At 48.1% G+C, this 23,873-nt stretch overlaps 1 protein-coding gene across 1 annotated transcript in view; it reads right to left on the bottom strand.

Annotated features, from left to right (window-relative positions):
* The window catches only part of LOC309353170 (mitogen-activated protein kinase kinase kinase 3-like), a 114,474-nt gene that overhangs the window by 17,021 nt on the left and 73,580 nt on the right, over positions 1–23,873 (bottom strand). The window contains exons 4-11 of the mRNA XM_081882410.1: positions 22,451–22,494; positions 21,854–21,953; positions 16,926–17,039; positions 14,809–14,920; positions 9,390–9,523; positions 6,020–6,093; positions 4,003–4,061; positions 238–330 (exon numbers count right to left, since the gene is read on the bottom strand). Of these exons, the coding sequence (XP_081738536.1) occupies positions 238–330; positions 4,003–4,061; positions 6,020–6,093; positions 9,390–9,523; positions 14,809–14,920; positions 16,926–17,039; positions 21,854–21,953; positions 22,451–22,494 (730 nt within the window). The remainder of the gene's footprint in view (positions 1–237; positions 331–4,002; positions 4,062–6,019; positions 6,094–9,389; positions 9,524–14,808; positions 14,921–16,925; positions 17,040–21,853; positions 21,954–22,450; positions 22,495–23,873) is intronic.

Genomic DNA, 23,873 nt, shown 5'->3' with positions numbered 1-23,873 from the left:
CTACCACCTGGAGACATTTGGTCTACTCAAATTGAGTAGGGGAAAGAAAGCTATTATTTGGTGCCCACCTTATAGGGGCCCCACCCCGAACGGCACCCCTCTCTGGAGCTCGAGAGCCAGTGTGCTCAACGCAGCTGCAACAAGCCCAATTCCGCTTCCCAGTTTCTGCCCAAAGCACCCATTGAGTTGCTTTCTGCACCCTTCCCCTCGAAAACCCACCGATTTAAACAGCCTTACCATCATTGTAGTCCTTGCGGCTCTGGGACAGGTGATACTGCCTTGGAAAAGTCCCTCCCTTGCCGAATCTCTCGCAAAACGGGATGTCGAAATCTGGCAAAAGTACAGAAATGACACTTACACCTAGTTCCTCTCCCCCTGCTTTGCCCATAACACTCTTGCATAATAAAATCCAAGATGGCAGCACTTACGTTAAGATTGTACACGGTCACGTTGAGATATTGGATCATGTTTTGGGTTGAACTAAGAGCAGAACAACAAACTATGGCCACAGCTGTACCTTGCATTTAAAGAATACTACTTTAAGCAACTACGGTTTTTCCCCAAAGGATTCTGGGAAGTGTAGTTTGTTAAGGGTGCTGAGAGGGTGCCTCACACAGCTACAATTCCTAGAGTTGTTGATCCCTCTTCCTAGGGAAGTCTGGGAATTGTAGCTCTGTGAGGGGAACAGGGATCTCTTAGCGTAAGGTTACTAGATTTTTTCTCTCTTGGCACCCATAACAAGCCACACCTCCCAGGATGCTTTGGGGGAAACCACGCCCGTTATAGTGGTATCATAGTGATTTAAACATAAGGTGCAGACAGGGTCTCCGGATTCTTTTTGCAGATTTTGTTGATGCTCCTGCTGCTCCTCCAAGCTGCTTGTGTCAAGAGGGGAAAGGGCTAAGAAATTACACGTGGGCCCCTCGAGGAAAATATATCTGTGGAAAAAACTGGAGGAAGTGTGGCTTCACCCTAAACTCAAATTCCACCACATTTAATTGGTGCAAGAATGCTGCAATGGTAGCCAGCTGCCTCTCTGAGACATGACGGATGGTTCAAATGAAAGCAAGGAATGTGTGTGTGCTTGCTGAAAAATAATAATTTTGCATATATATGCACACACACACACACCACAGATCACCAAAACGGATGCAACTCGAGGGCTATCTGCTGGCACAGCATTAACCAGGCGGCAAATCTAAAAGGTATACTGTTGCAAAAAGCTTATTTCTGGGTTCGCCGTCTTCCGCTGCCCAATTTTCCATTGCCGCACTTTTAACTCAGTCAAAAATCCTCCACTCACCGACCTCGCAAAGCCACTACTCGACGGTTACCCCTTTAGAGTCGGGTTTCCCAAACTTGGAGGTCCAGCTGTTTGGGGACTACAACTCCCATCATCCTGAGCTTGCAAAATCAGTGGTCAGGGATGATGGGAATTGTAGTCCAGAAACAGCTGGAGACCCAGGTTTGGGACACCCTGCTTTAGAGCCAAGGGGGCTTTCCTCCCACCCCTTTCAAGGAGCAGAGCATGTAGCGATGGTCGCACCATCAGCGTGAACAGCAAGCCAGGGAGGGGGCCTACAGAGCCCGCCACATCTTCGAGGCTCTGACGAACGGCCTTTTAAAGGGAAATTTGAGCCTTGCGACTCAGGGGGCATATTAAAACTTCACAGGATCCCTTGGCCTTATTTGACGCTCGACTTCCATGCCTCAGCCCAGCGGCACCTCCACGAGCCAAACATTGTCTTTTCATCCTCTGGGCCCCCTGCCACGCATTCATTTTTTAATAGCAGAGGTCACTACGACGCAGCAATGATGAAATTTTCCGTGATTTCACCAGCTGCACATATGCGCTCAAGTGAAGGCTTCTCAAACCAGAGCTCTGCGAGTGAACGTGTGCGATTTTGATGTTCTCCGTCTTCCAAAACGCCTGTTGTGTGGGTATGCTTGCCCAGCAGTGCAACTGCCCAGTTTTTGCCACAGCTCCATCCCTCTGGCTTCTCAGGGTTCTAGTCCTCAGGTAATTTTGTTATCTTATCTACATGGGCACTTTGCATACTGCTGAATTGAAGTCACCTATAAGCGGACCACAGTAAAGCCACTTCCGCCCTTTAGAGGAGATGGAGTTGCGGGCTTCACAGCCCCACCACGCGCGCGGCTGGAACCTAGCCCCGTGCGATTGGGGGGGGGGATTCCCGGCCGTGTCACCTCCTGGCCAGCTAATTGGCTGGCTTTGGGGGCATGGCCTGCACTATTTAAGGTAGGACACAGCCAGTGATCTCCCTCTTTGCCGCCTGTCAGCTGTTCCTGCTTTTCCCACCCTCCCACCCTATAAGGTTTTCATTCTTTAACCTTGCTATGGACCTTGGCTGGTCGTCATTGAGGGGCCTGGTAGGAATTTTTCCACTTGGCAAATTGGCACCAGCCACTTGGTTTTCACCTACCTCGTAGCAAATCGTCACAACTTTCTGGGTATTAGCGGTTAGGCATTGGTATTGCTCTGTAGATGGAAATGGGGAGGTAACGCCATCACCTGCCCCACTTATTGAAAGGTAGTCCGATAAAGGATTCTGGGGGGCGTGGCCCTGTCCAAAGGTTAGGGCCTAAGGCACGCCCCCTGGTGGTGACCCCGGGGGAGTTCCTAGTTGATGTGCATCAGCAGGACTCCCCCTACTGGTGGTTAACCCTTCCCGGACTTCAAGCGGATGGGCTGGAGTCAGATATACAGTGGTGCCTCGCAAGACGAAATTAATCCGTTCCGCGATTCTCTTCGTATAGCGTTTTTTTCGTCTTGCGAAGCAAGCCCATTGACAGCTTAGCGGATTAGCGCTACAGCGATTTAGCGGCTTTTAGCGATCAGCTGTTAAGCGGCTTATCAGCGGATCAGCTGATAAGCGGCTTAGCGGCTTAGGAAAAGGGGGGGAGGGAAAAAACCCCGCAGGAACTCGCAAGACATTTTCGTCTTGCGAAGCAAGCCCATAAAGAAATTTGTTTTGCGAAGCGTCTCCAAAACGGAAAACCCTTTCGTCTAGCGGGTTTTCCGTCTTGCGAGGCGTTTGTCTTGCGGGGCACCACTGTAGTCGGTTAGATCCAATGCCTAAGCCAATACCGCTCATCACCTGTAACCAATAAAGTTGTGGCCTTATTTAGCCCATTAACCGTAATAATTGTGTCATGTGCCCTTATTTCCGCTGATGGGGATGGGAACTCGCCACGCAAGATGAACAAATACAACAGAGATCAAACCTAACTCCAGAATCAGAAATGATTCTTCAGTATGGGCCTAAAGTTCAGCAGGGAGCGGGTTCCGCAAAACTGTGCCAACAAAACGGAACCGGCGGATATGAGCTGAGCACGCAAGACTTCAAGGATCAGGTAGGGATATAAGAGATGAGACTTTCCAAGGAAAAACATGGAATGGCATCATTTCACTCTAGGACTTCTCACAGTCTAGCCTTCAGCAGTCTCATGAGATTCTCAGGGTATCTCCAGGGATGTTGGAAATGGAAACAGGAGAAGAAATTTCCACAATTTGCATGTTTGCCTGAGGTCAGGAACACAAGCAAACATAAGCAGCACTCGCTGTCGCTTTTTTTTTTTTTGGTCCATGAATGTTGCATTTTAACAAGGAGATTTATTTGCCACCCTTCGTCACAAGATCTCAGGGTGGTTTGCAAGACAAAAATACAAGCAAAAATAAAAATAGTTAAAACAAAAACAACAAAATAACAACTCCCAAAGAAATTATAACGTTTTCTGAATTGTCCTGATGTTTCCCTTCCACCGAAATGCAATGGAGTTAATTACGTGATTCATTTGCATTCGTTTTGGCCGCAGCAGCTAGCGAGATAAGTGACATAGTTTGGGCAGAAGCCAAACTGCAATGGAACAGAAACAGCGCTGATTGCAACCAATGTAGGTTGGGGTGGAAATTGCTGCTTCTGTACATCCCTAGAGACCTCTCTTGGCGACAGTATACAATGCTGGCTCAGAGGAACTTACCTAGGCAATCAAGGCTGTCTTTGTCCCTTCTTGAAATAGGTGCTTGGCTAAAGGGGGGGCTGCATGAAGAGAAAGAGGTGTGTTAGACCCAGTGACATAGCCCTGGTTTTCAGCATCACTTATTCTAATACAACTCTCACCAAAACAATAGTAAAGCTTTGCATTTATATTGCGCTTTTATCGCAACCCAAACCTCATGGCTTCCAAATGTTTTGGACTATATAACTCACATCATCCCTGACCATTGGTCACACTGGCTGGGGACAATGGGAGCTGTAGTCAATAACATCTGGAAAAACACTGCCTGAGAGCAGGGGTCTCCAACATTTTTAGGGCCCAGGGCACATCTGGAAATGTGTGACACTGTTGTGGTTACTTCAAAAAATATATATGTACCCATTTCAGAGAAGGAAAGCTGGTGATGCTCACCAAACATTGCCATGCACACTTCAAACAGGACCGCAATACCTCAAGGACCGCCTCTTCCCATATGAACCTACCCGGACCCTGAGATCATCTTCTGAGGTCTTTTTTCATGTGCCTCCTCCTTGAGAGGTCCAGAGGGTGGCAACAGGGCCTTCTTTGCAGTGGCTCCCCATCTATGGAATGCTCCCCCCAGGGAAGTTTACCTGGTGCCTTCATTATACAGTGGATGCTCGGGTTGCGAACGTGATCCATACGGGATGCACGTTCGCAACCCACAGCAGTGCGTCTGCGCATGCGCGGGTTGCGATTTGGCGCTTATGCGCGAAGCACGATTTAGTGCTTCTATGCATGCGCGGCCGCCAAAACCCGGAAGTAACCTGTTCCGGTATAACCCGAAAAAACGCAACCTGAAGCGTCTGTAAACTGAGGTATGACTGTACACCTTTAGGCGCCGGGCAAACACGTTCCTTTTTAACCAGGCCTTTGGCTGATCTTATTGACATCCAACACCCTTTTAGAATGTGGCTTTATTTTTTGGGTTATTGGGTTACTGCTTTTGGTTTGATTTTGTATGTTGTGGTCTTATTGTAAACTGCCCTGAGGCCTCTGGGTATAGGGTGGTGTATAAGTTGAATAAATAAGTAATAATAATAATAATAAAAATAAAAATAAAAATAAAAATAAAAAAAAACCAGACTAAAAAGGAGGTAACAGCATCACCCAACAGGCAACCCCCAACTATACAAGAAGCCCCAAAGAAACAAAAACATCTGGAAGGAGGAGGAGGCCTTGACAGGAGCAGGGCAGGTGTTTGAGGGCCTTGTGAGTCTCACAGGTGTGACTTTGGGGACCCCAAATTTGGAAAGCGTTTGAACCAATTCACGCACGACAGACTTGCAAGGCAGGCCAACGATACCATTTTGCCCTTCACACGGCAGTCTCCGCTGACTAGCCCTTAGAGGAGGCAACCATACTTCTCCCGCACCTCCCTGGTAGCAACTAATGAAGTAAATACTTAAACGGGGCGTCCTGGCCTTTAGCGCTTTCTCACACCCCGAGAGCAAAAGCCAATTAAGTGTAATGCAGGGAGAGAACAAATGTGATGACGTCCCAGCACATGTTTCTTTTACTGGACGTTGCCAGGGAGACCTAGGGGGGAGATGAGGGTCACTTGTAGCCATACGTCTCCTGTAACAGTCAGTGAGGACCGTAGGCCACCCAATTTGTTCACAGCTAAGGTGACATCTGAGGTGGAGACCTCTCAGCTCATGTTCTTCATCACTAGAGAAACTACCAGAGACCCGTCTTGAGTGCTTGTGGAGATGAACTGGGCCTTCTAGAGTATCCAGTTCTTTGCTAAGCGTGCAGGAAAACTTGAGGCAGACGGTCTTCCCCAACAGATGGTCCTCTCCAGCTTCTCCTTGAAGGCCTCCAGTGATGGTGAGATCCTTCTAGGCTCTCCTCCCATCTTGCCACCTGCCGGACATCATCCAGACCATGACCTCAAGGACCATGTGGGCAGGTATGGACACAGGCAGCCCCTTCAGGTATCTTGGTCCACTAGCCGTAAAGATGACCATATCTAGCTTACCTGTCTCCAGATCTATCCAGGGACTGACAGCTTGATGAGAGCGAGTCGTTTGGGCTGATGAACGGCTCCAACAACTTTTTGAGAGGAAAGGAGGAAAGAAAGCAGGGGAGGGAGAGAGAGAGAAAGAGACAGAGAAAGACTCATAAATTTTTAAAGAAACAATGAAAGCTCCCTCTTTTTTTGGCATCGAGACGCACACTGCACATCTGTGCTCGGCTTCTGCCAAAACTCACTCGGAGCGATTTTGGATCTCGTTGTTGTCATGTTAAAAATATGAGAAAGGTCACAATAGCATCACGGAACGAAAAGACCTCACCTTGCCAACGAGAGCAGCCGCCGGGGACTTATTAGGGAAATGGGGCGCTCTCTGGGAAGCCTGCAAGGAGATCATGACTGCAACAATCGTCTCCCCATTTGCAATTCCTAGCAACTGGTTTTCAGAGGGACGGTGTTTCCCATACAGTGGTACCTTGAGTTACAAACACTTCAGGTTACAGACTCCGCTAACCCAGAAATAGTACCTCAGAACTTTGCTTCAGGATGAGAACAGAAATTGTGCTCTGGCGGCATGGCAGCAGCAGGAGGCCCCATTAGCTAAAGTGGTGCTTCAGGTTAAGAACAGTTTCAGGTTAAGAACGGACCTCCAGAACGAATTAAGTACTTAACCCGAGGTACCACTGTAGTGCAGGGACCATGATATAATGCTCCAGCCTTTCAGTTAAGTAATACAGTGGTACCTCGGGTTAAGTACTTAATTCATTCCAGAATTAACCTGAAACTGTTCTTAAGCTGAAGCACCACTTTAGCTAATGGGGGCCTCCTGCTGTTGCCGCGCCGCCGGAGCACAATTTCTATTCTCATCCTGAAGCAAAGTTCTTAACCTGAAGCACTATTTCTGGGTTAGCGGAGTCTGTAACCTGAAGCGTATGTAACCTGAGTTACCACTATACGGTGAAGCTTGTGCCAGGGGGCATGCGAATCAGGAGTCTCTGTCCCACAAATGCGGCAACCACCTGCTTTGCATGCAGAAGGTCCCGGGTTCGGTTCCTGGTATCTCCAGGTAGGGCTGGTATGGGGTACCTCTCTGCCTGAAATCCTAGAGTGCCACTTCGAATCAGTGCAGACTATAGTGAGCTGTGAGACCCAATGGTCTGATTCGGTTCCCTGTGTTCCTGGGTGGAGGGGCAGTAATGGTAGGCCAGCCCAGGGGGTCAGCAAACTTTTTCAGCAGGGGGCCAGTCCACTGTCCCTCAGACCTTGTGGCGGCCCAGACTATATTTTGGGGAGGGGGGAATGAACAAATTCCTATGCCCCACAAATAACTCAGAGATGCATTTTAAATAAAATGCTCATGTAAAAACACGCTGATTCCGCTGATTCCGCGGGCCGGATTTAGAAGGCAATTGGGCTGGATCCGGCCCCCAGGCCTTAGTTTCCCTACCCATGATCTAGCCAGAGTGATGTGCCATAGGAAACTCTGCTACCCCGGACCTGGAAAGTCAGGTGATGTGAAAGGGCCAATTGGGCACTACCACAGGATATTAAGACTTACAGACCGGCTGTTATGTACTGAGTTGAATAGGATCCAAAATGCAGCAGTCTGATTGGTCCTAGAACAATGGGATTCAGAATGCAGCAGTCTGATTGGTCCTAGAACAATAGGATTCAGAATGCAGCAGTCTGATTGGTCCTAGAACAATGCAGCAATATAATTGGTCCGCAGGAGCCACCCAATCCAGCTCCAGGTGGAAGTGAATCCGCAACCTGATTGGCTTACAGAAGAATCCCGGAATTAGCCAATCATGTGCAGCCCATTGTGTAAATAATGTATATAAAGCAGATATTTTTGGGGGACATTCATTCCTCCTCGTACCATTTCAGGATGCAGTCCAAATGGGATTTGAATGCTCCCCCGCATTCAGATAAAAAGCCACCTCCCTGCATGTAGAAGGCTAGCAGTTAAGGGAAAAAGAGACTCTAAAACGATCTTCCTTGGCAGGCTAGGTGTCCGAGTGCAAGGCTTTTGGAACAACCATCATAATTATGATGATGCGGGGAGGCACATTCGCTGAGGCAACTCTTCACTTGAACTAGTCCAGAAGGAGCTGCGCCACATAATAAAATTGGTTCCAAGCAACCTAACCTAAGGAAAATCATCATATTTTTCGCTCTATAAGATGCACCAGACCATAAGACGCACCTAGTTTTTGGAGGAGGAAAACAAGAAAAAAATATTCTGAATCTCAGAAGCCAGAACAGCAAGAGGGAACGCTGTGCAGCGCTCCCTCTCGCTGTTCCGGCTTCTGGGATAGCTGCGCAGCCTGCATTCGCTCCATAAGACGCACACACATTTCCCCTTGCTTTTTAGGAGGGAAAAAGTGTGTCTTGTAGAGCAGTGTTTCCCAAACGTTTTTGGGCAACGGCACACCTGTTTACTGAAAAAAAATCTCGCGGCACACCACCATTAAAGCCCCGCCCCGTGACGTCAGCGCGCAGCGTCACGCCGGGAGGGACGCACAAAAGTGAAAGTTTTTTCCCTCCCCCTTGCTGGGGAACCTCCAAGCTTTGGGGGTGGGAGGAGGCAGCAGAGCGAGGGACTGAGGGACGGCGGCAACTGAGGCGGCGGCGGCTGAGGCAGAGCTGGGAAGGGGGTTTCCAGGGGACACGGCAGCTCCTCGAAAGGCTTCTCTCAGCTGCGCTCAATCCGCCTCGGAGAGGATTTCCCCTCCGGTCCCATGCGTTCGTTTGGGGCATCGCTCCGGCTGCTCCCTCTCCCGCCGCGCAGGAGCGATGCCTCTCTCTGGCTCTCCCTCCGCGCAGGCTGAGGGAGGGAGGGAGGGGCGCGTGTGACCCGTCTCTGCTGGGAGACCAAACCCAGCGAGGCAGAGTCGCGCGGAGGCGCCCAGGCAGCGCTGCCGGCTGCGAGGAGGAGCGCCAGGCAGCAGCAGGAGGCGCGGCCTCTCCTCGCCGCCGCCGCCCCGCCTCTCGCCGCCCGACTCGCCCGCCTCCCTCCAGGCATCTCGCGGCACACGAGGCAACGTCTCACGGCACACTCGTGTGCCGCGGAACACCGGTTGGGAAACACTGTTGTAGAGCAAAAAATACAGTAGGTTGGAGAGCAACATGAGAGTGCTTCAACCTTGGGCATCCCCACATGTTCTTGGACTGCAACTCCCATCAACGGCGGGCCGTTACCCAACGGTCTGTGTTGACGGAGACACATGGTTGAAGAGCCTCCATTAGAAAGACTCCCAGGAGAAAAAGCCCCCAAAGGCTTTGTTTTGCAAGGGACACCCAGTCACTTTTTGCCATCTTACGCCCTTCTCCAAACAAAGACAGGCAAGGCAATCGCTTCCAGGCTCTAGCTTACGTTTTGGTCCATCATCTCGGGGATGAACTCCCCTTCGCTGTTGATGCTGGTGTAGGAACCCTGGCGGGCGATCTGCTGCTGTTCTTCGGGGACGCTTCCAGGGGGCGGAGAACTGCGGCCGGTGTGCAGGGAGCCTGCAAAACAGAGAAATAATAATATAATAATAATAATAATTTATTATTTATACCCCGCCCATCTGGCTGAGTTTCCCCAGCCACTCTGGGCAGCTCCCAATCAAGTGTTAAAAACAGTACAGCATTAAATATTAAAAACTTCCCTGAACAGGGCTGCCTTAAGATGTCTTCTGAATGTCAGGTAGTTGTTTATCTCTTTGACATCTGATGGGAGGGCGTTCCACAGGGTGGGCACCACTACTGAGAAGGCCCTCTGTCTGGTTCCCTGTAGTCTCACTTGTCGCAATAAGGGAACCGCCAGAAGGCCCTCGGAGCTGGACCTCAGTGTCTGGGCTGAACGATGGGGGTGGAGACACTCCTTCAGGTATACTGGGCCGAGGTCATTTAGGGCTTTAAAGGTCAGCACCAACACTTTGAATTGTGCTCAGAAACGTGCTGGGACCCAATGCAGATCTCTCAGGACTGGTATTATGTGGTCCCGGCGGCCACTCCCAGTCACCAGTCTAGCTGCCACATTCTGGATTAATTGCAGTTTCCGGGTCACCTTCAAAGGTAGCCCCACGTAGAGCGCATTGCAGTAGTCCAAGCAGGAGATAACTAGAGCATGCACCACTCTGGCGAGACAGTCTGCGGGCAGGTAGGGTCTTAGCCTGCGTACCAGACGGAGCTGGTAGACAGCTGCCCTGGACACAGAATTGACCTGTGCCTCCATGGACAGCTGTGAGTCCAAAATGACTCCCAGGCTGCGCACCTGGTCCTTCAGGGGCACAGATACCCCATTCAGGACCAGGGAGTCCCCCACACCCACCCACTCCCTGTCCCCCCAAAACAGTACTTCTGTCTTGTCAGGATTCAACCTCAATCTGTTAGCCGCCATCCATCCTCCAACTGCCTCCAGGCCCAGGGATTCAAGTGCAAGTACCAGGAGCCTGCAAAGGAGAGCGACTCCGTAACGCTGTGGCACTTGAGAGCCCTGGGACCTCCTGCAAGCGTTTTCCCACGGATCAAAAGGGGTTTCCCGGTTATCAACAGAGAAGGGGCAGGGGGGCAATGCTAAGAGCAAACATCTCCACACAAAATGGCAGCTGTTAAGTTGTGGGTGAACATACCAGACGACACAGCGATTCTTCAGACAGCTCTTGTTTATTCACAGGCCAGGACAGAACTGAACTGAAGAGTTCAGCCAGCCTGCCTATATAGAGCTCCACTACAACGCAACAGTAACCACTTTCTGTAACTATCCAATCGCTGAACGTCACTTTCAATCCCTTATTTGCATATGTGGACCTGAGTGAAAACTATCTACGGTATCCCCCTGCTGGCCCAGGGTGAGAACTTCAGTACATAACAGCAGCAAAGGAAGCCGTTCCTCTTGGGCTGCAGCAACACTGCAACCACAGAGCAGAGCGCGCTGCCATTGGCTAGGGAGTCAGAGCTGGGTTCAAGTCCACACTCGGCCACCATGTTTGTGATCTGCACCAGAGAGCAACACACAGGGATGTGTTGATGCTTGCTATTAGCACTAGGCTGTATTGCTATGAGCAATACGGTCCTGCTGTTTTGGCTTCCACCCAATCACCCCTGGGGAGGAGGATTTGAATGGTTTTATTTTACTTATGCAACTGTAAAATAAAATAAAATAAAATGAAATAAAATGAAATGGATGGGGACCAGGTCAGCGATCATCAGCCTAACTCTTCCTCACAGGGTTGTTGTGAGGATAAAACGGGAGGGGGAGAATAGGCCAATGTATGCCCCCCCATGAGATCCTTAGAGATCTAGGAATCTAATCCTCTGCAGCTTGGCTTTCTCCCGCCCTTCATTTCTTTCAAAAGAGAGGGTTAAGGGGATGGAAGAGAGAGAGACAGTGTGGAGCAGTGGTTAAAGTGTCAGACCTGGGAGAACAGGGTTCAAATCCCCACCAGGCCATAAAGCTCATCTGGTGCAACCTTCAGCCACTCACTCCGTTTTCTCCGCCTACCCTGCCACGCAGGGTTGTTTAAGGGAGTTAAATGAGGAAGTCAAAGAATTGGAAGAAACAAGATTTCCCAAATATCAAAGAATGGCAGATGAAGATGATGGACTATATGGAACTTGCCGAACTGACTGGGAGACTCCAAGACCAGAGAGAAGAGACAATTGGAAGAAGTTTAAAGAATATTTGAAAAAATATGTTAATATTTAAATTCTAGAATAGCTTTGGAAGTGGATATAGGCTGTAGGGTTAGAAGTAGAAGGTAGTGTGTTTTAAAACGGTATTATTTGTAAGTGATAAAATGTGAAGATTTTTATGGTAAAAGTAAGTGTGATTTTAAAAAATGGTTAAAAATTATGATATATGTAAACTGCTAAAGATGAGGTAAAATGAAAATCAGATGGGGGGACTTGGGGAAGCTCACTTAACAATGCTTAGAAAAAATACGGATAAGACAAGAATTTGTTTGTATTGTTTTTTCTGTTTGTGTTGTGTTTTTTAGTTGTGTTATAAAATGAATAAAAAAATGGGGGGGGAAGGAGGAAGGGGGAGAAACCAGTTCTGTCCCCTCGGAGCTCCATGGAAAACAAGACAGGATATAAAAGCAATAAACACATTAAGTCAGTGAATAAGATAGGGGCAGAGAAATATGTGGGGTTCTCCCACGCTCCAGGTTATTAAAAAGTACAGCATGTCCCATGAAGAGAGATGCCATTCCAGGCTGGCAGGCCCTGGGGCCATTCAATGTCCTTTTCCACTCCGCTATTTTACAGCCAGATCCACTGTGACCTCGCTTGGCTGTTTCCAAAAAAGCAGGGGTGGTGCTGTGTGTGTGTGTGTGTGTGTGTGTTTTGCCTGGCTGCCTCGCCAAATCCAAAAGCTGCTCATCGGAAAAATGCCACAATCTTGGCGTCATTCCTCGCAGAGATCCAGCAAGGCGAAGGAAAGGCTCTGTTATAAGGATCCTGAACGGCCGCCGGCCATTCAGGGAGTCAACAACAGCAGTGCCACCCAAAGCAGGGCACCTCATCTGACCCCGGACCATGGAGGGCACAACGGGTGTGCTTGGTGCCACACTTTGTGGGGCTCTGGGGTCTCGAACCAGGAACTCACAGGGCTCAGAAGCATGCGCCACCATGGACATGCCACAAGGGGGAGCCGCTCCGTATCTCGCAGCCATTATTCTTGGGTCTCAGCCACCATCTATGCAGCCGATAGACCCTGCAGCCGGGTTCTGTGTGACCGAGCCCCAAGTAACCTCTTAAAATCTGACTGCACGTATGGATGCACCCAAACAGGAGGCTGGATCCTGCCCCCGGTATATGGAAGACTATGAATGTAATCTAGTAATAGCTCCACCTGAGCAAACAATACAGTATTGGCCTAAATATAAGCCTCACTTTCTTTCTTTTTCCAAATTCCGACCGTGAAAAGTTAAAGCGTGACTTAAATTCGCGACCTTACAAAAATGGGCTTTTACCGCTGCTGAAACAGACATATGCTAAAATGCAACGGGTGTGAGTCCCTGCAGAATTTTAAGGGAGCAGCTTATATTTGGGCACTGTCTTTTTTCCTCTTCATCTCCCTTGAATTTGGGTGCAGCTTATATTCGGGCCAATACGGTATTTGTGCACATGGACACACACACACACACTGAAGATTGAACTTATCTTTTTTTGTTTTTAAAAACCTTACTGCAAAGTACCCGAAACTCTGCTGTAAAGACAGGCAAATTCTGCAATTCTGCTTTTCATTTCAAGAGACTGCTATCAAAACCTGAGGTGTATCTCTGCCTGCCCCACTCCCCCTCCTTATAATCATGAGGACCAGAAAGTTGCTTTGTTTAAAGGAAACAAAGTTTTGATTTTCAGTATTTCCTGTCTTGGAGGGCCTACACCGCAGCCATGAAAGTTTTCCATTCCACCCAAGCATGCCATAATAATAATAATAATAATAATAATAATAATAATAATAATAATAATTGCACTTATCGCCATAGTGATTTATTTAGGACAACTCAGTAAAATCCAGGCCTTGGCCTCCGTAATAATAAATAATGAAGCAGCCCCATAAACCCTGTGTTGAGCATCGGTTGTCCCCATTACAGAAGGACAGGAAGTTTATGGGTCCTGCCAGCAACAAACTTGCATCAGTTCCAAATTCCATTGGGTTATTGGTGTTTGTGTGTGGCAGGGGAAACAGGCTGGCAGTCCAAAGGGGAAAAAAAAATATTGTTAACTTTGTTCGAGTACAAGAAGCATCTGCAGTGACTTGATGTAACAGCACATTTTGTTTCAGAAGGAACCATCCCAGAATTCTGGGCACAGTCTCAATGGTGGGAGGAAAGCTTTGACAATTAAACAGAAATTACAGGCCCCTGGTTTGTGTCAGCAACTGGGGGAATGTGTGGCAACCTACCCGCTTCTCCAGCAAAAGACTGGGGCTTTTGGTGGTAGCAGTTGCAAGAAAAATAGCAAGTTGCCTCAAGGCATAGCTTGTCGGCTGGACAATTGGATGGGGTCAAATCTGAAGACCTTGAGAGCAGAGATGCTGGATTAGGCCCAACGCCTATTTAGTCCAGCATTCTGTTCTGACAGTGGCCAGTCAGATGCATATGAGAAACCTGTAAACAGGCCAAGAATCCATCAACATCTGTGATTCCCAAAAACTGGTATTCATGCTACTTCTGACAGTGATGATAGATTTATCTAATCAGATAAATCTCCGGCTGTTACGTACTGAAGTTCTCACCCTGAGCCAGCAGGGGGATACTGTAGATAGTTTTTACTCAGGTCCACATATGCAAATAAGGGATCGAAAGTGACGTTCAGTGATTGGATAGTTACAGAAAGTTGTTACAGTTACGTTGTACTGGAGCTCTATATAAGCAGGCTGGCTGAACCCTTCAGTTCAGTTCTGTTCTGACCTGTGAATAAACAAGAGCTGTTTGGAGAATCGCTGTGTCGTCTGATATGTTCACCCACAACTTAACACCTGCCATATACCCCTGCCCAGCGACTGTGCTCATCAGATCGGGCACTGCTGAGAGTGTTGAATGCTGAGAAGTGTGCTTAGCTTGCGCTAGAAACCGGGCTTTTAGTGTTCAACCCCCTGGAATCAGTTGGTTCTTGAAATTAGACAGGGAAATCCATCACTAACACACTGTTACTGCATCAATGGAATGTTGCAGAATATACTCGGTGGAGCTGGGGCCGGGGACTGGAGCGACCCCCTGTTTTCTGATGAGGAAAGGTGGCTGTCACTGCCCTGGCAGACCCTGCAGGAGAAAGAGAAGCTGAGTTTCACCAACCTGTGGAATGCTTCCGTGTCCTCTCTGCATCTTTGTACAGTGACCCCAAGATATCTCCCATCGATTTGGAGATCCTCATCTCGTGCTGCTTGCTGTTGTTGGGTTGCAGAGACTATGGGAAGTACGTGAAGAGAGAGTTGTTAGGTTTCAGTCTCCTCCGAAGGGAGGGTTGCTTAAAATATTCCCGGGGTCAACTGGGACTCAGTCTCCCTGTCCAGGAACATATCGCTGGACCCTAATCTGTAGTGACTGGTGCCCATGGGAACTGGTAGGGCAGAAAGCAGGGAGCCCAACAGTAGGGGGCGCCAGAGCCAACGACAGGCAAAGCTAATTGATTCATTATTCAGTGAAGGAGAATCCACCACTTTCCAAGGTCAGCTGTTCCACGGTCAAATAGCTCCTACTGTCAGAAGGTTCTTCCTGCCTGATGTTTTATCAGATCCTCCTTTCTTGTAACTTGAACCCATGGTAGAAGGCATCTGAAGGCAGCCTGTTTAGGGAAGCTTTTAATGTTTAATAGGTTATTGTATTTTAGTGTTTTGTTGGAAGCCGCCCAGAGTGGCTGGGGAAACCCAGCCAGATGGGCTGGTATAAATAATAAATTCTTATTATATTATTATTATGTGGTTGGACTGCAACTCCCATTGTCTCTGATGGAGGGCAGAAGGAGGCTGTTGGGAAATGCTCCCTTTACTCTATGGTCTTCACTGGCCCCAAGGCTGGGGAGCCTGAGAGATTTTGCTTTCTCCAAAGTGGCTCAGGAAGGCACACAAGGAGACTTGCTCTCCTTCCAAAAATGCTATTTTCCAGCTTCAAAATACAGTGGTACCCCGGAAGTCAAACGGAATCCATTCTGGAAGTCCGTCTGACTTCCAAAATGTTCAAAAACCAAGGCGCGGTTTCCGATTGGCTGCAGTAAGCTTCTGCAGCCAATTGGAAGCCACGCCGAACCACGTTCGGGTTCCAAAGAACGTTCACAAACTGGAACACTCATTTCTGGCTTTTGCGGCGTGCACGTCCAACAGGTAGATCGTGATCTACTGGTAGATCACTGGACATCTGTGGAAGATCACTGGTAGATCACAGACTCCCCCCAAAGAAGCCCAAGAACTTCGGCTCCCCTCAAAAAAGCTAAATATTTTAGCTCTACAGCCCATAAAAAGAAGCTCAACAATTTTGACCTGAACCCTCCAAAAGGGGGTAGATCACTGCGGGTTTTTAACTCTGCGAGTAGATCACAGTCTCTTGGGAGTTGGCCACCCCTGATCTAGGGAATCCAAAGGGAAATCTGTCTAGTTACACTGAAGAATTAATTGCAATAGCCTTTTTGCCAACCGGGCGCCCTTCAGATGCCTGGAACTACAACTCCCATCCGCCCCAGGCTGAAAAAGTCCCCACCACAACCACTCCCACCTCGGTCTAGGTGAATCCGTGGTCTGATCCTGCAAGGGAACACTTATCTCCTTATCCCAAATACCAAGTAGGCTGGGTTTTGCTTGAGGGCTGCTAGATGCTAACAGGACGGCAATAGCATCGTGCAGGGGCTGTTCAGACAATGGGGTGGAGAAAAATGGACTCCAAAGCAGAGCTGAGTGAACAAAAAAAAACCCCTGAAACGACCAGATGCCAGTTCTAACGTGTCCCTTGTGACACATTTACCACCTGATACATCATTAAAACACGCAAGAGCGTTTTGACTCCCTGGGACAAGAGCATCGCGTTTTGTAAGGGTAAAGGGACCCCTGACCGTTAGGTCCAGTCGTGACCGACTCTGGGGTTGCGGCGCTCATCTTGCTTTACTGGCCGAGGGAGCCGGCGTACAGCTTCCGGGTCATGGGGCCAGCATGACTAAGCTGCTTCTGGCGAACCAGAGCAGCGCACAGAAACGCCGTTTACCTTCCCGCCGGAGCGGTACCTATTTATCTACTTGCACTTTGATGTGCTTTCGAACTGCTAGGTGGGCAGGAACAGGGACTGAGCAACGGGAGCTCCGACCTTCTGATTCACAGGCTCTGTGGTTTAACCCAGAGCGCCACCTGTGTCCCCATCACGTTCTGCTTTGTACACAAATGGAAGGAGGAAGGGGGTGGTTGGGAAAAGCGCAGCCGCTCTCTCACGTTTGTTTTCTTTGCCGTTTTCACAAACACTTTTAGGCTCTTCAGAGAAGGGCTGAGGTCCAAGTGTTCCACTGCCCGGTCCAAGTCTTCCTGGGATTTCAGGGGAATCAGGAGCTGGGAAAAGATTGAACAAACACCGTTGTTGCAGCTGAGGTACAAACAGAGGAAGCCAGAGAGCAGCCAGGGGCTTGGGAACTGGCGGGGAGGTGGGCAGTTGGACCCGGGGCACAGCAAAAGGAACCCGAGGCCCCCGGCAGAAAATAGCAGCCAAACATCTGGGGGCTTTGACCTTTTCTTCCAAGATAGTATCCCCCCAGAGGACTCGGATAAAAGTTATCAAAACAACGACCTGCGAAAGGGAAGATGCAGAAGCGCTGCTGGCTCCGCTGGAGGGAAGACCTGTGTGGAAAAAGTAAATAAAACACTCCGAGACTTGGATCCGACTTGCAAATGCTACCCACCAAGAGAGGGACACATAAACTGCAAATGCAGAACAAGACAGGCGTGCTTCTTAAAGGCAGCCGCTTCTGAACGCTGGGCTGCAGGGAGAGAACTCTTAGCATGCCCAGAAAATTAACTTGGTTATTGAATTCATCAGATAATTACAGGTTTCCCTGCAAGCCCTGAGTGTCTAACCACCAAGGAAACTGCTCGTTGTGTCTCTGCATGATTCCCTGCTCTGGGTTTTGTTTCGTTCCAGGTTTGTTCAGACGAGTGACTGATTTAGAAAGGGGAAAAAAGAAATGGGCTCCTCTGACAGCAAGGTAGAAGAGTACTTATTTCGGATATAAAAGCTGCTCCAATTTCAATTCAGAAAACAGCGTGCTTTAGCTATCCGGTCGTGGAGGCACAGATTTCATTTGCGCTTATTATTGTTAGGAAAACTTACATCTGTCTAAAATAAACACCGACGGCAGCTCACAATATAATTTAAAAGCGGATCAGTCCACAAAGAGGCAAAGCTAATATGCAATTTAAAAACACCAGGGAGAGCAGCTAAAAATTTGTAGAGTGTAATAAAAACCACTGAGAAGGGCCTCTCCAATGTCCCAACCAATTGTATTTCTGCTGTTGAGACTGGGATTCGAATCAGGTCCTCTTTTGCACTTCCCAGACTAATATAAGGATCAGAACTTAATTAAAGAGAGGCCTCATAAATGTTCAGAATGTGAAGCCAGGCCTTTGGCTGACTGACATGCAATGCCCTTTTAAATGTGTTTGTGGAGGGGGGGTATTGTTTTGCCTCTGGTTTTGCTTTTATTACGTATTCTGTGTTCTTATTCTGCATTTTAATGTTGTGGAGCACCCTGTGATTTTCGGACAAAGAGCCGTATACAAATTTAATAAAGAAAGAGAACGGTTATCTTTAAGATTTCGCACTTCTTCATAATTTGCGATGAAGTTCTCTGCTCAAAAAAAGTTACTGCGATGCTTTAAAATACATTTATAATTGTGTGGATGGAGATGATGTATGTTTTTAAGCATGTGTTTCGTAATAAAATATTTTTTAAAAAACACACAAATTGTGTGTGGATTTCTCTTTTTTTTTGAGAACAAAATCCACAGGTAATGCCAAAATGGGGCAGAACAGACTTATGAATATGCATATGTGAAAGTAACATGAAGTTAGTTTTGTGAACAATGGGAATAATCCACCCATTCCAACTTTGTATTTGAACATTTCCCCACCCCTAATCAGTCTGGCCTGGAATTTGGAGCTGAACTTTGGGGGCAGTTCCCTGGCAGTCCCCTAACCTCACCCCCCACCCTCCACCCCCAAACCTACACAGGCCTTCCAAAAAACTGCCTCTGGCTGGAATAAAATGTCCTACGGACTTAGGAGCCTCTCCACCAATGTTCCATGTGGTCCCGTGCCCGGTTATCGAGACGCCAAAAAAAGAGACACCGTGTTTGAAAACTTCTGCCTGTGGTCCTTTTGCCTAATTGTTTGTGTCTAGCAAGAAGGTTTTCTGCCTCGCTTGCCAACGAGGCTGCTCTTTACATGAAAGTTCCCTACCAGACATGGACCTAAATATAGACACACGTAAACCAGAGAGAGAGAGAGAGAGTTGGCAGGTTGCAGGCTCAGGAAATGGAGCAGAGCTTTCTTACAGCCGGTAAAACTGAACAGCTACGTTAATGAGCCAGGGCGCCCGTGGCAGGGGGAGAAGGGGGGGCACGATTTGCTGCGTGCTGATTCATCACCTCGCTAAGCTTCCCAAGGTTTGAGCCTGTGAGGGTGAAGAAGACAGGTGTAGGATATTAAGAATAGTGGAGGTGTCTTGGCCATCGTGCTGCTGCTCCCATGCAAAAACACATGTTTTTCAGCCTGAGAGTAAGAAAGAAAGCAGGTTGCGGGGAGTTCCGCAGGTTTCCAAGCGAGATTTACATTGAACTGGGGGGAGGGTGGCTGGGGAGCGGGGAGCCTACCTGAGATAACAATAAAAGCACCTTGAAAACAATTTGGATTAGATGATGCAACTCTATCGACAATTCCAGCACAGATGCAAACAGGGTAAGATCTCCACATAATGATTAAAGGTAAAGGTACCCCTGCCCATTAGGTCCAGTCGCAGACAACTCTGGGGTTGTAGTGCTCATCTCGCTCTATAGGCTGAGGGAGCCGGCGTACAGCTTCCGGGTCATGTGGCCAGCAGGACTAAGTCGCTTCTGGTGAAACCAGAGCAGCGCACGGAAATGCCATTTACCTTCCCGCCTATTTATCTACTTGCACTTTGACGTGCTTTTGAACTGCTAGGTGGGCAGGAGCAGGGACCAAGCAACGGGAGCTCACCCTGTCACAGGGCTTCGAACCGCCAACCTTCTGATCGGCAAGCCCTAGGCTCTGTGGTTTAACCCACAGCGCCACCTGCGTAATGATTACTATTTATTAAGTTTCTGTACCGCCCTTCACCTGAAGATCCCAGGGCAGTTCACAATAGAAAGACACAAAAATACATACCGTAATAACAAAGAAAAACAAGAACGCTCACTCTCCACAACACACACAATTTAAAAGGCCAGATAAGTTTAATGAGCCAAAAGCCTGGGAGAAGAGGGAGAAGCCTGGCGCCTAAAGCTACGTAACAAGGGTGTAAAATTATTATTATTTATTTATTGTTCCTGTCCCTGTTCCTGTTGTTGTTGTTATATTTATATCTTGCCCATCTGGGTTTGTTGGAAGGTATTTAGTAGGTGGTGAAAGAACAGCAGAGGTGGAACTTGTCTAATATTTAAGGGGAAGGTGCCACAGCGCTAAATGCCCATTTGCTAAATTGTGCAGAAAGGGTCTCCTGTTCAGGTGGCATTTGCAAGCCTCTCCCCAGGCAGAAACCAAAGCCAGGAGAGTGTGCTTCCCTGGTGCTCGGCTACATCAAAGCAGAATATGGCTCCTGTAGCTTCCTGTAATGGTTATATGGGGTTGCTCGTCACTCCTGCCTAGGTAGCCTGGTTAAACCTTTCCTGGCTGGACAGCCCTTCACTTCGTGGCTGTTCAGTTGCTAGCAGAATCCGTCAGTGGGCGTTTCTTGAACTTCTTCCAGCAAAGAAGTTCTTTGACGCCAAGTCTCCCCCTACTTTCCCTGCGCGGAAGTCTTCTGCGCAGGGTGGGTGTGGGTAGCGGAGGACCTGTGCTCTCCCTGCTGGTCTCCAGCGAAGACTCCTGGAGCCCTCTCTCTGATTCCCCCATCCGCCCCCCTTTATCCCTGGTGTTACGCTGATTTCCTTCCCCAGCTGCTGAGTCCGCTCTCTCCCTGCTTGGCCCTTCGCCGGCATCGCTTGGGAGCCCTGCCTCCACTTCTGGCTCCAATGTCAGTTCCCTGACACTTCCTTAAGAGCAAGGGTTAATTAAGCAGTTCATCATTATTGTTTATTAAATTTGTTAGCCTCTCTTTATCCTGCCCAGGGCATCCCAAATCAACCTGCAACCAAATTAATAGACCCATTAAATATTAGGTGCAAGGAAAGCTTTGGCAGGTGTCATGAATGGCTGGGAAAAGCCTTTGCACCCAGTTCTTAATTTATACTTAACAAGATATAAAATGTAAAAGGTAAAGGACCCTTGGATGTTGTTGCTGTTTAGTCGTGTCCGACTCTTCGTGACCCCCTGGACCAGAGCCCGCCAGGCACTCCTGTCTTCCACTGCCTCCCGCAGTTTGGTCAAACTCATGCTGGTAGCTTCGAGAACACTGTCCAACCATCTCGTCCTCTGTCGTCCCCTTCTCCTTGTGCCCTCCATCTTTCCCAACACCAGGGTCTTTTCCAGGGAGTCTTCTCTTCTCATTAAGAGTATTAGAGCCTCAGCTTCAGGATCTGTCCTTCCAGTGAGCACTCAGGGCTGATTTCCTTCAGAATGGATAGGTTTGATCTTGCAGTCCTGGGTGGTTACGTCCAGTCAAAGGTGAGTATGGGGTTGTGGTGCTCATCTCGCTTCCAGGCCAAAGGAGCCGGCGTTTGTCCGCAGGCAGCTTTCCGGGTCATGTGGCAGGCAGAACTAAACCGCTTCTGGCGCAACGGGACACCCGATGGAAACCAGAGTGTACGGAAATGCCATTTACCTTCCCGCCACAGCGGTACCTATTTATCTACTTGCACTGGCGAATCTGGTCTGGGACCATAATAAAATTCATTTCATACTAGCACTGGGGTGTTTATGAACTGCTAGGTTGGCAGGAGCTGGGACAGAGCAGCGGGAGCTCATCCCATCGCACAGATTCAAACCGTTGACCTTCTGATCTGCAAGCCCAAGAGGCTCAGTGGTTTAGACCAAAGCGCCACCCACTCCCTAACAACATATATACACAGTTTAATAATAATAATAAAAAACAGCCAACAAGCTCTAGGGAAACTTTCTTAGTTTGCTGTAACCCGCCTTGCAGAGAGGCGGTTGTTTTAAGCACACACACATACAAGCAAGCAAAGAAACCAACCTCATTGTTGGCATATTGCAAGTCCATCATCTGCCCAAAAGCGTCCATGGCTTTCTGCAGAACTTCTTTGAACTTAACTGGCCTCTGGAACTGCATAATCCTGCAAGGAAATAATAGGCATTTTGTTATTTAAAGCGCCGCTCTGCCTCTGCTTCATAATGTGGGGCAGCAGTACATTCTTCCATTGCTTTCACTTCTGAAAAGCAAAAACACATAACAACATTGCATGCAATTAAATTAAACTCAATCAGTTTTAAACAAATTAGCATATTGTTAGTATGGGTTACTCCTTTTGGTTTTTAAGGATCCTGAAGGACAGGCAGTTTCTCTCTGTACGTGTGAAACAATTAATGGAACGGAGAATGACTGTGGGCTTTATACGATTTAACGAAGCACAATGACACACATCAGTCTTCATGCAGCCAGGGAAGGTAATAATAATAATAATAATAATAATAATAATAATAATAATAATAATAATAATAATTTTATTTATATCCCGTCCTCCCTGCCAAAGCTGGGCTCAGAGCAGCTAACAACAGTAAACATAGCACAATTTACATAAAACCACAGTCAATTAATTAAAACACATTCTACCTTTTCTCTCCATCGTGGTCAAATTTGATCCTGGCATTCCGCAACTGAGGAACAAAAAGAGATAGAAACCCATTAGCTACAGAGCCGATGCAGCGTAGTGGCAAAAAAACCTGGGCTAGACAAATCTGGAAGCCCCAGATCCAAATCTCTGCTTTATGGTGCTCTCACTAGATGGTTTTAAGTGAGCCGACTTCGGCCTCAGTCTGCCTCCCCTCCATCTGCAAAATGGGGGGAATAATAGCAAGCTGTCCTGCTGGGTTGCTAAGAAGCTCCAAGAAGGAGAAAGTACACCAAACACATTGAACGTTCTCTGAAGCAGGAATGGGGAACCTCTGGCCCCTTAGACAAACCTTGACTCCAACTCCCACCATCCTCTGCCAGAATGGCCAATGTTTAGGGATGAAGGGAGCCACAGTCCAAGAAAACCTAGGGGCCCAACACAGAAGAAAACTGCTCCAGGTGTTGTTTGAGTCTAACCCCCCATTGGGAAAGGAGTACAACAAGGCTGTATAGTGGTACCTTGGGTTACAGACGCTTCAGGTTACAGACTCCGCTAACCCAGAAATAGTACCTCGGGTTAAGAACTTTGCTTCAGGTTGAGAACAGAAATCGCGCAGCAGCGGCGCAGCAGCAGTAGGAGACCCCATTAGCTAAAGTGGTGCTTCAGGTTAAGAACAGTTTCAGGTTAAGAATGGACCTCCGGAACAAATTAAGTTCTTAACCTGAGGTACCACTGTATATTGTCTCCCTGCTTATTTAACTTATATGCAGAATTCATCATGCGAAAGGCTGGGCTGGATGAATCCCAAGCCGGAATTAAGATTGCCGGAAGAAATATCAACAACCCCAGATATGCAGATGACACAACCTTGATGGCAGAAAGTGAGGAGGAATTAAAGAATGTTTTAATGATGATGAATGAGGAGAGCGCAAAATATGGTCTGAAGCTCAACATCAAAAAAACAAAGATCATGGCCACTGGTCCCCCACCTCCTTGCAAATAGAAGGGGAAGAAATGGAGGCAGTGAGAGATTTTACTTTCTTGGGCTCCATGATCACTGCAGATGGTGACAGCAGTCATGAAATTAAAAGACGCCTGCTTCTTGGGAGAAAAGCAATGACAAACCTAGACAGCATCTTAAAAAGCAGAGACATCACCTTGCCGGCAAAGGTTCGTATAGTTCAAGCTTTGTTTTCCCAGTAGTGATGCATGGAAGTGAGAGCTGGACCATAACGAAGGCTGATCGCCGAAGAATTGATGCTTTTGAATTATGGTGCTGGAGGAGACTCTTGAGAGTCCCATGGACTGCAAGAAGCTCAAACCTCTCCATTCTGAAGGAAATCAGCCCTGAGTGCTTACTGGAAGGACAGATCCTGAAGCTGAGGCTCCAATACTTTGGCCACCTCATGAGAAGAGAAGACT

This window comes from Podarcis melisellensis (assembly GCF_964234715.1).
Source record: "Podarcis melisellensis genome assembly, chromosome: 12".
In the NCBI taxonomy this organism is placed as follows: domain Eukaryota; kingdom Metazoa; phylum Chordata; class Lepidosauria; order Squamata; family Lacertidae; genus Podarcis; species Podarcis melisellensis.
The sequence above is the reverse complement of the archived record's forward strand: the minus strand, read 5'-3'. Positions and strand labels throughout refer to the sequence as shown.